At 51.8% G+C, this 12,757-nt stretch overlaps 1 protein-coding gene across 5 annotated transcripts in view; it reads right to left on the reverse strand.

Moving 5' to 3' along the window:
• Nucleotides 1-7,416: 7,416 nt before the first annotated feature.
• The window catches only part of FGD2 (FYVE, RhoGEF and PH domain containing 2), a 28,208-nt gene continuing 22,867 nt past the window's right edge, over nucleotides 7,417-12,757 (reverse strand). For 2 of the 5 annotated variants that reach the window (XM_046638813.1, XM_046638812.1), the window contains exons 14-16: nucleotides 12,285-12,431; nucleotides 10,964-11,110; nucleotides 10,033-10,604 (exon numbers count right to left, since the gene is read on the reverse strand). In XM_046638813.1, coding sequence (XP_046494769.1) covers nucleotides 10,389-10,604; nucleotides 10,964-11,110; nucleotides 12,285-12,431 — 510 coding nt within the window. In that variant the 3' untranslated portion in view covers nucleotides 10,033-10,388. The other 3 variants (XR_006885191.1, XM_046638814.1, XM_046638815.1) reach the window with 3 other exon arrangements.

Here is a 12,757-nt window from a genome sequence, read left to right on the forward strand (position 1 = left end):
TATGCCTATGTACACACATATATATAAATAATTTTCTTCACAGATGGTAGTATCCTCTGTATACTATTCTGCACTTTGCATTTTTCACTTAACAAATTATCTTGGAGAGTTCTCCATGCCAGTACATAAAGATCTTCCTAATTTTTTTTAACAGCTGTATAGTATTTCATTATAGTCATGCGTCACTTAATGATGGGGATACTTTCTGAGAAATGTGTCGTTAGACAATTTCGTCATTGTGTGAACATCATAGAGTGCACTTACACAAACCTAGATGGCACAGCCTACTACACACCTAGGCTCTATGGTGCCAATCTTACGGGACCACCTTAGTATATGAGGTCTGTCATCGACTAAAATGTTATTATGTGGCGCTTGACTGTATCTGCACATACTGTAATATATTTAAATAGTCCCCTACTGATGGACATACAAGTTGTGTATTAATTACATAGGGCTGTGTAACAAATTACCCCAAAACATAGTGACATAAAATAACAATAAAAATTTATTTTCTCTTATGGTTTCTGTTGGCCAGAAATCTGAGAAGGACTCAGCCAGACAGTTCTCACTTGAGGTCTCTCGTGAGGCTGCGGTCAGATGTTGGCTGGGGCTCAAGTGGCATTGGAGGATCCATTTCTAAGGGTACTCACTCTACAGCTGTCAAGTTGGTGCCGGCTGTAGGCTGGGGGCCTCAGCTCCTCTCCCCATGCGCCTCTCCACGGAGCTGCTCGAGCGTCTTCGTGACATGGTGGCTGGCTTTTGCAGTGAGTTACCCGAAAGGCCAAGGTGGAAGCTGCAATGCCTTTTATAACCTAGTCTTGGAAGCCACACACCTTCACTTCCACAGTATCCTATTGGTTGTGGCAACTACAAAAGTCTGTCCAGGTTCAAGAGGAGGGAATAGACCGTACCTCTCAATGGAGGAGTGCCAACATCACATTGTAAGAAGAGCATGGGAAATGGGCTATATTGGTGCTTCCACCTTTAGAAAATACGATCTGCCATAGATAATTCCCAATGTTTTGCTATTATGAAAAAATGTTGGTGAGTACATATTTAAGACCTTTGATGCGTATTACCAAATTCCTTCTAGAAAGTTGTACCAATTTAGACTCCCACCAGTGGTGACTGAGAAACTCCATTTCTCAACATCCTTACTACTAAATTTACCTTTTTTTTTTTTTGAGGAAGATTAGCCCTGAGCTAACACTTGCTGCCAATCCTCCTCTTTTTGCTGAGGAAGACTGGCCCTGAGCTAACATCCATGCCCATCTTCCTCTACTTTATATGTGGAACGCCTACCACAGCATGGCTTGCCAAGCGGTGCCATGTCCGCACCTGGGATCCAAACCTGCGAACCCCGGGCTGCCAAAGCAGAACGTGCGATTGTAACTGCTGAGTTACCGGGCCGGCCCCTAAATTTACCTTTTAAAAATCATTGCCAATTTGATATACAAGAAATGGTATCTCATTGTTTTGAGAAAATTCCTTCCAAGAAAGTGGAAGCTCTAAATTTGAGCATCAGCTCTGTATTAGTTTGTTAGGACTGCCATGACAAAATACTGTCAACTGGGAGGCTGAAAACAACAGAAATTTATTTTCTCATAGTTCTGGAGCCTGGAAGTCCGTGATCAAGTGTCAGCAGGTTTGGTTTCTCCTGAGGCCTCTCTCCTTGGCTTGCACACAGCTGCCTTCTTGCTGTGTCCTCACGTGGCTTATTCTCTGTGTGGGTGCATCCCTGATGTCCCTTCCTCTTGTTATAAGGACACCAGTCCTATTGGACTAGGTCCCACTGTTTTGACCTCAATTTAACCTTAATTACCTCTTTAAAGACCTTGTTTTTAAATACAGTCATATGGGGGGTTAGGGTCTCATCCACAGTGTCTGTAACAGCATCCCTACTGACCTGCTGAGTAACCCTGGAGCAGTCACATATCTTTCTGTGCCTCAGTTTTCTCCCCTGTTCAATGGAGATACGCCACATGCCCTCTTCTCCTTCCTCACTGGATAGTCATGACATTAAATTGGATAGTACATGTGAAGAGGTTCTGGAGAATATGATTATTAATACATAAGATACTTGTAATTCTTGGTCTCACACTTCTGAGTTTGACTAACATGAGAGATCCTTTGTAGACTTGGGCAGTAAATTTATAGGGTAGAGGGATGTATCAGCTATCTGTTGCTGTGTAACAAACCATCCAAAAACTTAGTGACTTAAAACAATGATCTGTTATTTCTCACAGATCCGTGAGTTTGGCTGGGTGGTTCCTCTGCTGTTCCCACTCATGTAGCTGCAGTCTGCTGATGGCCCCCCTCAGTGGGTGGTCTAGGATGGCTCGGATGCCTAGGCCTTTCTCTCCCTGAGGTCTTTCATGCTGGGTTTCTTCACATGATCATAGAAACATTCCAAAAGAGAGAAAGCAGAAGCCGAGCCTCAGAAGTTGCCCAGCATCACTTCTTCCATGTCATATTGGTCAAAGCAACTCACAAGGCCAACCCAGATTCAAAGGGAGGCGAAACAGATTCCACCTGGTGATAGCAGAAGCACAAAGTCACAGGGTGGGGGCAATTCTATGGGGGGCCGTTATTGGCACAATTCTCCGTAGGGATGGTGTGCAAAGTCCATAAGCTGGGTCAGCGTGACCCACACGTGCACTCAGAGACCAATGAACTTTGGCCTCACTCTTGGCAACAACCTGGTGCCTCCCAACGTCTTCCTAACCCCATTCTCAGCTAGACCAGCTCGGAAGCTGTGCCATTGGCTGTGTCTCTGGTTTGCGGTTCTGTTTATGCCCCTTGGCCTTCCGGGTGCATCTGAGGACGCTGGTTTGGATCACTCCGCCAGCCTTCTGGCTCCTGATTGGCCCCTGCTCTGCTTCCTGGAGCTCACAGCCCGCCCAGCCCCTCAGCTGCCCTCAGGCAGGGCCCCGCCTGCCCTCCCTCCGGGGAAGGTCCTGCAACACCGGGGGATTGTCTTCACCTGTTTCCCAGGAAAACTGCTTAATATGTCTGAAAGGACAAAATATTTCTTTCCCCTTTTATTCACCCCACCCTAATAAATTTCAGCAATTCAGGCCTTTGAGAAATTCCAGAATTTATGCTCCAAATTTTAGTGACTTTTTTTTGATCTCTCACACATGTCCTTTAGAGCTCATGATTTATTGAGAAGATAAACCCATGATGTTGTTATTGATAAGAGCTATAAAAGGAAAAGATAATACCAAGAAGACAGAATCTCGCAGAATGGTTTATTGGGTGGGCTGGCGAAAAGTGACATGAATCACCTTTTCTAATTGAATCATATTTTTTGATGTAGTGGCAGGACTTGCTGCCTGAGGACCCTCGGAGGGCTATAAGGCAGAGCACAGAATTATTTGGTAATAAAAATTTGGATTTTTTTATAAACCAAGTTTTTTGTAAGGGGCAGCTTTTTGGTAAAGATAACAATTTGCTAATTGTTAAAATGATTCTAGTGTTTTAAGATGTATTGTTAAAGTACACAAAAAGTGCATAGTTAAGTACCAGTTGTGCAAAAAGGAGAGAATATATCCAATATAGTATACCATAATGTGTGTGTGTGTGTGTCCACATATCTCCTTTCTTTGGAGGTGTAAGAAACCGGTAATATTGACTCTTGGGAGAAAAACAATGGGTGTCTGACAGCAGAATGAAAGGAAGATTTCTCAGTTTATCGTTTGTACCTTTTGAATTTTGTACCAAAAATAAATCAATACTGTGGGAGGAGATATTGCCTGGGAGGGGGCAGGAGCGAGCCCACCAGGGTGCTGGAATGTTCTGGGTCTTGTGTGAGTGGTGGTTGTGAGGGTGAACACACGTGAAAAGTCAACCCTCCGTGCACTTGAGATCCGTGCACCTCATCGTGAGGTATACCTCCAAGAAAGCAAGGTCTTTTTAATGCAAAAATTAAATATGTGAAAAAATAATTTTTTAAACAGAAAAATAAAGTCAGACCAGGATTTATTACCTTGTTCCGTAACAGTGGATGTGTTTCTGAAAAGCGTACGTAAGCCAGTCTCCATAAGGCGAAGCACAATTTCCAACTGGCTTCCATTACGGTGTGTGAGCGTGTCCGTGGACTTGCTCCGGTGCTGGTCTCCATCGTTGGAGCCTGGGGGGCGAGCCCTCCCGCCCTCTGAGCGTGGGCCTGATGACAGAGAGGGAAGGGAGCGGTGACGAGTCTTCCCGAAAGGCTGCAGAAATAGGAGCCCCTCGGAGAACAGAGGACTAGAAGTGGCACTTACTGAGCGCCCCCGTGTCCAGGAGCCTGCTGGATGCCACACACACTGGTGCAACCGAGGCAGGCAAAGAACCCTTCTGAGAGGTGAGAGAGAAAATAAAAATTGGAAAACAAACCATATACTAATAATCCACTCATTTGCTTAGCATTTTACCATTTTCAAAGCCCTTTTATAGCCATGATATCACTGGGCCCTGGAATAGCCCTATGGATGGACAGGGTATGTGTTGGTCATCCCAGTTTATGAATGAGGAAGGGAGCTGAGGCCTAGAGAGCCAAGTTACAAGGAGGTGACAGAGGCAAGACTCAAAGCTGTGTTTAAAAGTCTGAGTCCAATGTAGTTTTTGCTGCTTCCCAGAGAGGTTACAGAGCGTCTAGAGTCAGCTCTGGCTTCCCCACTTACCAGTTGTGTGATGTGGGGCAAGTTGCTGAATCTCTCCGTGCCTCCCCATTCTCCTCTGTACAATGGAGCTGGTGTGAGGATTAATGAGCCAATACATGGAGAGCACACAGTAGGTGCTCATTAAAAGTTAGCTCTTGATTTTGTTCCCGGAGATAAAGAGAGACATGATGAGAATGGCAAAGATGAGAAATAAGAGAATCATGGAGAGAAGGGGGTGAGTGAGGAGAAAAAATCAGAGACAGAAATGGCGCCAGTGTGTCAGTGCATGGCTCAGGCAGCGAGAACAGGAAGGGGGTGACGAGGCAGAGGCCAGGGTCAGGCCAGGAGCACCAGTAGGAAGGTGCCTTCACTCCCACCGTGGCCTTCGACTTGCAGAAGCTCACTGTTTGCACAGGCCTGAGGCCAGCTGGCAGCCGGCCCAGGACAGAGCGTGAGGCCTGGCAGGGGAGAAAAGAGACGTATAAGACATCTGGGCCGCCCTTGAGGGTTGTAAGCTCAAGACGTGGACAGGTGAGCTGAGGCGGCTTCACTGTCTCCTCAGAATGCCGGACTCCGTGCCCAGGGGTGTGCTGGTAAAATGAACCACCAGCTCTTTGTCGGGGACGAGGGGCAGGAGGGGCTGCTTTGGATGAGTATTCATGGTGTGAAAACTCCCCCCACGGCGAGTTTCAAAAAGGAGCAGGGTCCTGGGGTCCAGCCCCGGGGGAGAAACAGGCAGCAGTTAGGAAAATGCAAAGCTATGAGGCCAATGTCAGAGTCGCCCCAAGGGAGTCCAGAGAAGTGCCACATGACCTTAACACATCATTTCACCTCCCTGACTTCCAGTCCCCTGAATGGGAGAAAAATAGCACCGGCCATGTTGGTGGCCTGACAGCTGGTGTGAATCCAGGCCAGAGGGCGTTTTTCGAGCGCTTGCTATCTGCTAAGTTCTGGGATACAGAGATGACTAAAAGAGGGCCAGTGCTGGGGGATGGGCGGGCGTGAAAGTTCTGTGGCCTCATCACTGTAGCTGTAGAAACTCATCGGCGTAGCTGTAGCAATGAGCGGTAAGTACCGGGTGGTCGCCTTGCTGTATCTGAGCCAAACAATTCACCCAACAGTCCGTAGAACTCTACCAAGGACAGACTGTGGGCCAGATGCCCGGAAACAGTGGGGAGCAAGAGACACAGCCCCCGCCCTCCAGGAACTTACATTACTCCATCAGTGGTGGAGACAGATGCTAGTCAAACAGACACACACTAGATAAAGCAGTAGAATGTCGTGTGAGAAAGTGAAGCAGAGTCGGGGGACAGAGTGACAAGGTGCTCTAGGTGAGGCGGGGGACAGGAAGCCTCTCCAAGGAGGGGCATTGCGGCAGGGACCTGAGTGAAGTGAGGGAGTGGGCCGTGTGGAATTTTGGGGGGGAAGAGTTTCCAGGCTGAAAGAGGAGCAGGTGCAAAGGTTCTGAGGTGGAGCATGCTGAGTGAGCGGCGAGACGGGGCAAGGGAAGGGGCGAGCTCCGAGAGGCAGCCAGGGGCCCATCACAAAAGGCCTGCTGGACCGTGGGAGGGAGGTGTTGGATGGGCTTCTAACCCAGATGCCGCTGGAGGGCTGGGGCTCCTGCCTTAGGTTTTCAGATGGAAAAGAACTCCTTTGTCGGCTGTTTGGAGAATGACCACTAGGGGGCGAGGGTGGGAGCCGGGAGAGCAGCTCCTGCCATCAATGCCCCCAGAGGAGGATGGTGGCTTGGACCAGAATGGTGGTGACAAGTGAGAGGTGTGAGGTGTGAGAAGGGGCTCCATTTGGAATATATCCTAAAGGTAGAAGCAACTGGACTTGCTGCTGGAACAAATTATCCCAGGAATGTAGCTACATAAAGAGCATAGCTAGGATCAACTCCCAGCTACTGACCTCCTCCTGTGGGCCAGGGGCTTTCCCTGCACTATCTCATTAGGTTTTCACACCAAACCTGCTTAATCTGTTTACATAAATGAATGGAAGTTCAGAGGGGTTGAGTGATGTGCCTGAGGTCCCCCCTGCAAGCCCACAACAGAGCTGGGATTTGAGCTTTTCGGACCGCCCTGAGCGCCCTTCCCGTCATACCAGCTGCTCCAGGAACTTTGGAAGGATTGGGAGACTGCCTGGCACATGGTAGGTGCTTAACTGATTATGAGTTTGCAAAATATTTACTATTAAAGGCCCTTATTTCTTTACATTTATAAACGTCCCCCTCCAGCTTTATTGAGGCATAATTGACAAAAATTATATAGATTAAAGGTGTACAACATAATGTTTTTGATACATTCATAAACTTTTAAAAGGTTGTAAGCACTACACACCCATCAGAATGGCTAAAATTAAAAATAAACAAACCAAAACCAAAACAAAACCAAGCCCTGATCGTGCCAAATGCTGGCAAGGCTGCGAGCAATGGGAATGCTCATCGCTGCTGATGGGGTGCAGGATGGCACAGCCACCTGGGAGATGGCCGGGCAGCTTCCGAGAAAGTTATCATGCATTTACTGTATTACCTGGTGATCAGTTCCAGGTATTTGCCCTAGAGAAACGAAATGTCTGCTCACACAGAAACCTGAACCTGAATGCCTGTGCTTCACAGCAGCATTCTTCATAACTGCCTCAAACTGGAGATAAATGCAAATGTCCTTCCGCTGGTAAATGGGTAAACAAACGGCGGCGTTCTCGTACAAGGGAGAACTACTCAGCAATGAAAAGGAACGAACCACTCATCTATGCAGGAACGTGGATGAGTCTCAAAGTCATGATGCTGAGTAAAAGAAGGCAGGCTCAAAAGGCTACGTGATGCATGATTCCATATAGACGACATTCTGGAAAAGACAAAGCCGTAAGTCAGAGAACAGATCAATGGCTGCCAGGGCCGGGGGTGAGGAGAGAGGGTGACCACAAAGGGGTAGCCTGGGGAAACTTCTGGGAGGTTGGAGCTGTTCTATGTCTTGATTGGGGTGGTGGGTACATGACTGTACCCTTTTGCCAAAACCCATAGAACAACGTTATCAGGGTGGATTTTGCTGTATGTAAATTATACCTCAATGAATCTAACTCATTTATCGCCGTAGTAAGGCCACTTCCCACACCCCCAGTACACTGACCCTCCCTGGGAACCAGCCGGGACTCCTGGCTCAGGAACTGGTCCTGCCTTTTCTGAGGGGCCTGTCACTCAGAATCACCAGCGAGCTTGAAAATGCTGATGCCATGGCCCCAGCCTAAATCAGGGGCTCTGGTTTAATGGGCTTGGGGTGCAGCCTGGGCATTGCGAGCTTTTCAAACACTTCCCAGGCAATTCTAATGACCCAGACGCTGAGCTCCCGGAGAGCAGGAATTATGATTTATTCAACTTTGTGCCCCCAGATACTCCATAAATATGTGCATTGCAGCACATGGAGGCAGGCGGCACCATGGGGAAGAGCTGGGAACTGTGAACGCCTGTAACAATCACGTGTGGCCACCACTGTTCTGAGTGCTGGACACATAGGCATTTAGTCGGACCCCCAATCCCCAGGGAGGTAGGACCATGGTTATCCTCCTTTGACAGGTGAGGAAACCCTGGCACAGGGTGGTGGTCTTGCCCAAGACAACATAGCCAGTAGGTGGCAGAGCTGTGTGATGGCCTGGACCCACTAACGACCGGGAGATGCTGCCCCCAGCACCGACTGGAGCCAGATTTGGAATCAGACCGGCCTCGGTCGGAATCTGGGCTCATTACTTGCAGGCTGGGTGACTATGACAGGTTCTTCAGCCTTGCTTGGTTCCACCTTCCTGCTCTGTAAGACGTGGACACTTGAACTGACGTCAAAGGTCGCTCCAGAATGAAATGAGATGATGTGTGCTGAGTGCTCACGGCATAGTAAAATACTCACTAATGCTGGTGATGATGGATGTGGGGAGAAATGGATGAATGAATGACTGTGGCTCACAGGGCCCCAGGGTGCTGGCAGCAGGGCCAGCTCCTGTGGAAGGGAATTTTCCAGGAGGGAAGGCAAGGAGAGGCAAGGTCTTCCCCTGCCAGGGGTTCGCCAGGCCCTCCAGAGATGCCCCCACCCTGGCATCTGCCAGCCTTCCCTCCTCCCCCGGAGCTCCCTCTCCAGGGTCAGGGCACGTGGGCCCCAGAGCCACCAGGCTGCGAGGGGAGCCTCCAGCCTTTTAGAAGTAAGGACCTTTCGCAGTAAAACTTCAAAGCCCTTACAGTCTCCACCACCTAATGCAGCCCGAGCCTGGAACGCAGTGTCCCCAGGGGAGCGAATCCAGGGTGAGGTGCTGCCAGGAAAGCTCAGGGGCTCCCTAGGTCACACAGGCCCCTTTGAGCTCCCAGGAGAAGAGTCTAGAGAATGGCATCCTCTCAGTGTCCCCGGCTTTCCGGTGGGACCTTGAGTTCTGCCAGGTCTAGGCTCTGCCTACTCCCCGGTCACTGCACGTTCCCACGTCCCCACACTCGTTCGTGGAACAAGCGAACACATTCCCACTGGATGCTTCCAGGTAGCAGTTCCCGGCAGCCGCTGGGGCACACAGCCTCTGGGTTCTGGCACTGACACCTTGTGACCCTGTGGGGTGGCAGGTCAGACCCCCAGGGAAGGAGAGGAGGGCAGGTGAGTCTTCCCTTGTTCCTTCTTTTATTTTCCCCTTAACACAGGAAAGGCACTCTGGTTCTTGTGATGATAGAAGCATACATGATATTGAAACAAAAACTCAAATACCACAGAAGCTTAGGGTGTCAGGGCCCAGGCTGGGGCCACTGGATGTGGCCTGCTGGCCACTGCCACCCCCTGGTGGTCCCTTATGAAAAAGGAGCCTCACCCACCAGCCAGGGGCCAGACAGGTGCCCCTGCCATCCCTCCCTCCTCCCTCCTTTTCCTTCTGGTCTTCCCCTCCCTTCGCTCTTTCCCTCCTTTCGTCTCCCACGCGCCTCCCCTCTCTGCTCGCCCTATGGCTCTGCTGCTTGATGGGAGGAGCTCTGATCTTAGCGCACCAGCTTAAAACCTGGCTCTGGCATCCACCAGCTGTGTGACCTTGAGCTGATGACCAAACCTCTCTGAGACTCAGTGTCCTCACCTGGACAATGGGGATTATTAACTCCTGTGGGTAAAATGAGACAGTCCTTGTAAAACACCCAGCACAAGCCTGGCTCCATAGAGGTTTGTTATTTGTTATTATTCTTACTCTCACGCCTGCACTGACAGGTGCCCCGCCGGTGGCAGTTTGCTTGCCTTCTTCATCCCAGGTAACCCGGGCCGCACTTGAGACTTGTGTGGGCAACTCCTACAACATAGCCAGGCCTCCCCCAACCCAGACCAGTTAAATCAGAAATCTTTGGAGATGGATTCAAGCATGGGTATTTTTTTTTAATTTTAGTTTATTTTTATATTTATTTTTTCATGGGAGTTTTTTAGACTCCCCAGGACATACTAATGTGTAGCCCAGGCTGAGAACCGCGCGGGGGTGACCAACAGTCCTGCGTTACCTGGGACTTTCCCAGTTTTAGCACTGAAAGCCCCACGTCCCAGGAGCCCCCTCAGCCCTGGGCAAACCAGGACGCTTCGCCGCCCCCTTTGCCAAAGGAATGAATCCCAAGCCAGGACACACAGTCTGGGCACAGGTGACTGGAAATCGATTATTTGAAAGCTCAGCTTGGAGTGGCGGGTCACAGAGGCCACAGGGGCAGCCCCTGGCAGGAGCCGGGCTCTGAGCAGGATGGTGGCCGGCTGTGGTTCAGTCAGAGAGGTCCCCGTTGTTGGGCCCCTGGGGGACCCCGCCGCTGGCCGCACGCTCCATGGCCTTCACCCAGCGGCCCCTCAGCTCCTCGGTTTCGGCCTTGAAGGTGTAGAGCTGGCCTGACTGTTGCAGCTGGAAGACCCGAGGGTCCGCCTGGGGCCCAGAGGTCACCTGGTAGCCCAGCAGGGGGATGGAGGTGTGAGCCCGCATGTCCTGGGAGGGGAGGAGAGAGCTGTGGGCCGCTGCCCTCCCAGTAGCCCCACCACCTCAGACAGCCATTTTGAAGGCACCAGCCACACACTCGCCTCTCACATCCCAAACACCAGGAAGCAGGGTGGGCTGGCCGGAGGGCATCAAGGAAGAGGAGAACTGGCCACCCCGAGGGCAACGCGGTCATGACCCAGAATCTGGGCCCAGCTCCGAAAGCCACTAGCCCTGTGACTCAAGGGAACCACATCCTCACTGGGCCTCGGTTTCCTCATCTGACATATGGGGCCAACAATACCCCCCTCCCCTTCCCCCCACACACACCATGAAAAGGCCAAGGCTTGGGGAGCAGGTGGTGGCGTTACCTGAGGGGCAGCGTACACATAGAGCACGAGGGGGTCGTCCCGGGGGATCACACACCAGCCCCGGGGGCCAGCCTTGCCCCACTTGTCCCCAACAAGCTGCAAGAAGCTGCACATTAGGCTCTGCTCGGACCCTGCCATGGACGCTTTCTAAAATCAGAGAGAGGGACTGTCAGGGAACAGAGCACCCACTATGTGACAGACATGGGTCTGAGGGCCTGAGAATCACTCTGTCTAATCCTTGCATCAGTCCCGCAAGGAGTTATTTCTCCCTGAGGCTCAGAGAGGTCCCAAGATGGGCCTGTGGTCACATGGCGGGCCGGTGGCAGAGCTGCAGTCAAACCCCAGCCAGGCTGAACTCAGGGCAGGTGCGGCGGGGTGCTTATCACTTGTGAGTTGCCCCAGGGGACAGAACTGGGGCCTGAGAAGGGGCTGGCCATCCCCTCTCTTCAGGTGCAGGCTGTGTGGCCTACTGGTCAGGGAGAGTGTGAGCAGGGGCTGGACCTAGAAGAACAGGGAGGATTGGAAAGCAGGTAGACATTGATGGAAAGGAGGAATTTGGAGCCTGGGAGCTGTTTTCAGCTGGAACAGGCTGGGGTCTCTTCCCACCTCCCAGGGACAGTGGGACGTTGACCTGGCCTCTAATGACGGAAGGGCTGTGGAAACCAGTGTCAGCACTAGATAAAATTGCATTTACAGCCTGAAGCTGAACACGCCAGTGCCCCGCAGGGCTGACTGGCAGCAGGGGGGCAGCCTGGGGAGCACCTGTGGGGTGGGGCATGGCTCAGCGAGGCCCCAGGGGCAGCAGAGGGAACATGCATGGCAGAGATCAGAGAGCTGGCTCCTAACTCGCTGTGTGACCTTGGGCAAGTCGCTTCTCTGGGCCTGGGTCTCCACGGGATAGGTCCCTGAAGTCCCTTCCGGTTAGAATGAAGACTCCAGTCTGACTCTTTCCAGCAGTGGGACCCTGACCTGGAGCCTCAGTTTCCCCATCTGTAAAGTGGAATCAGCAACACCAGCTCTCTTCACCTCCTGGGACTGTTAGGGCTGGGCATGGGGACATGAACAGGAATGGTCCAGAGAGGCAGTGGGATTGTTGGATGGGGACACAGAGGAGAGGCGGAAGAGCTGGATGACAGCCTGGAGCCAAAAGTTGCTTCCGTTTGGTGACAGGCCCAGCTCTGCTGGAGGGGGAGGGGTGGCTGTGGGCAGAGAGAGAAGGATGGGGAGCGTGACCACGGCTGGCTTATTCCTCAGCACCTAGGACAGTGCCGCACACGTTTGCTCAGTGGAGGAAGGGGGCGGGGGGGGGGGCGGGGCTCACCACCAGGATGCCCCGCTTCTTGTCCTCCTTGTCCTCGGGGAGCACGTTTCCCGTGAGGAACGTGTAGCAGTCGAGGCAGACTCGGTTGGGCCTGTTGCCGTCATATTTGAGCTCGGCCCGGTAGTCAGAGCACCTGGCACACACCACCTGGGGAGGACAGGCAGGAGGGGGGTGGGGCTGAACTGAGGCAGGGGAGGCCATGTTCGTACCTTGGCTGGGGAGCTGGGGGCGTGAGAGCAACCAGAGACAGGAGGAAGAAAAAGCAAGATTCAGGAGAGGAATGGAGGCAGAGAGGGCATCCCACATGCTGACAGAGGCCCAGCTGCCTGGAGGAGGAGAGCGGGGCTCCAGGCTCCTCACAGGGGGCCTCGACCTGGCCCCCACTGCAGGTCTCGACTTCTCTCCCCTCCAGATCCCCCTTTCGTTAAGGCAGCTGTTGTCCCAGGGGCTTGCCCTGCACGCCCCTTGCGCCC

Source organism: Equus quagga, chromosome 15, assembly GCF_021613505.1.
Source record: "Equus quagga isolate Etosha38 chromosome 15, UCLA_HA_Equagga_1.0, whole genome shotgun sequence".
Classification (NCBI taxonomy): domain Eukaryota; kingdom Metazoa; phylum Chordata; class Mammalia; order Perissodactyla; family Equidae; genus Equus; species Equus quagga.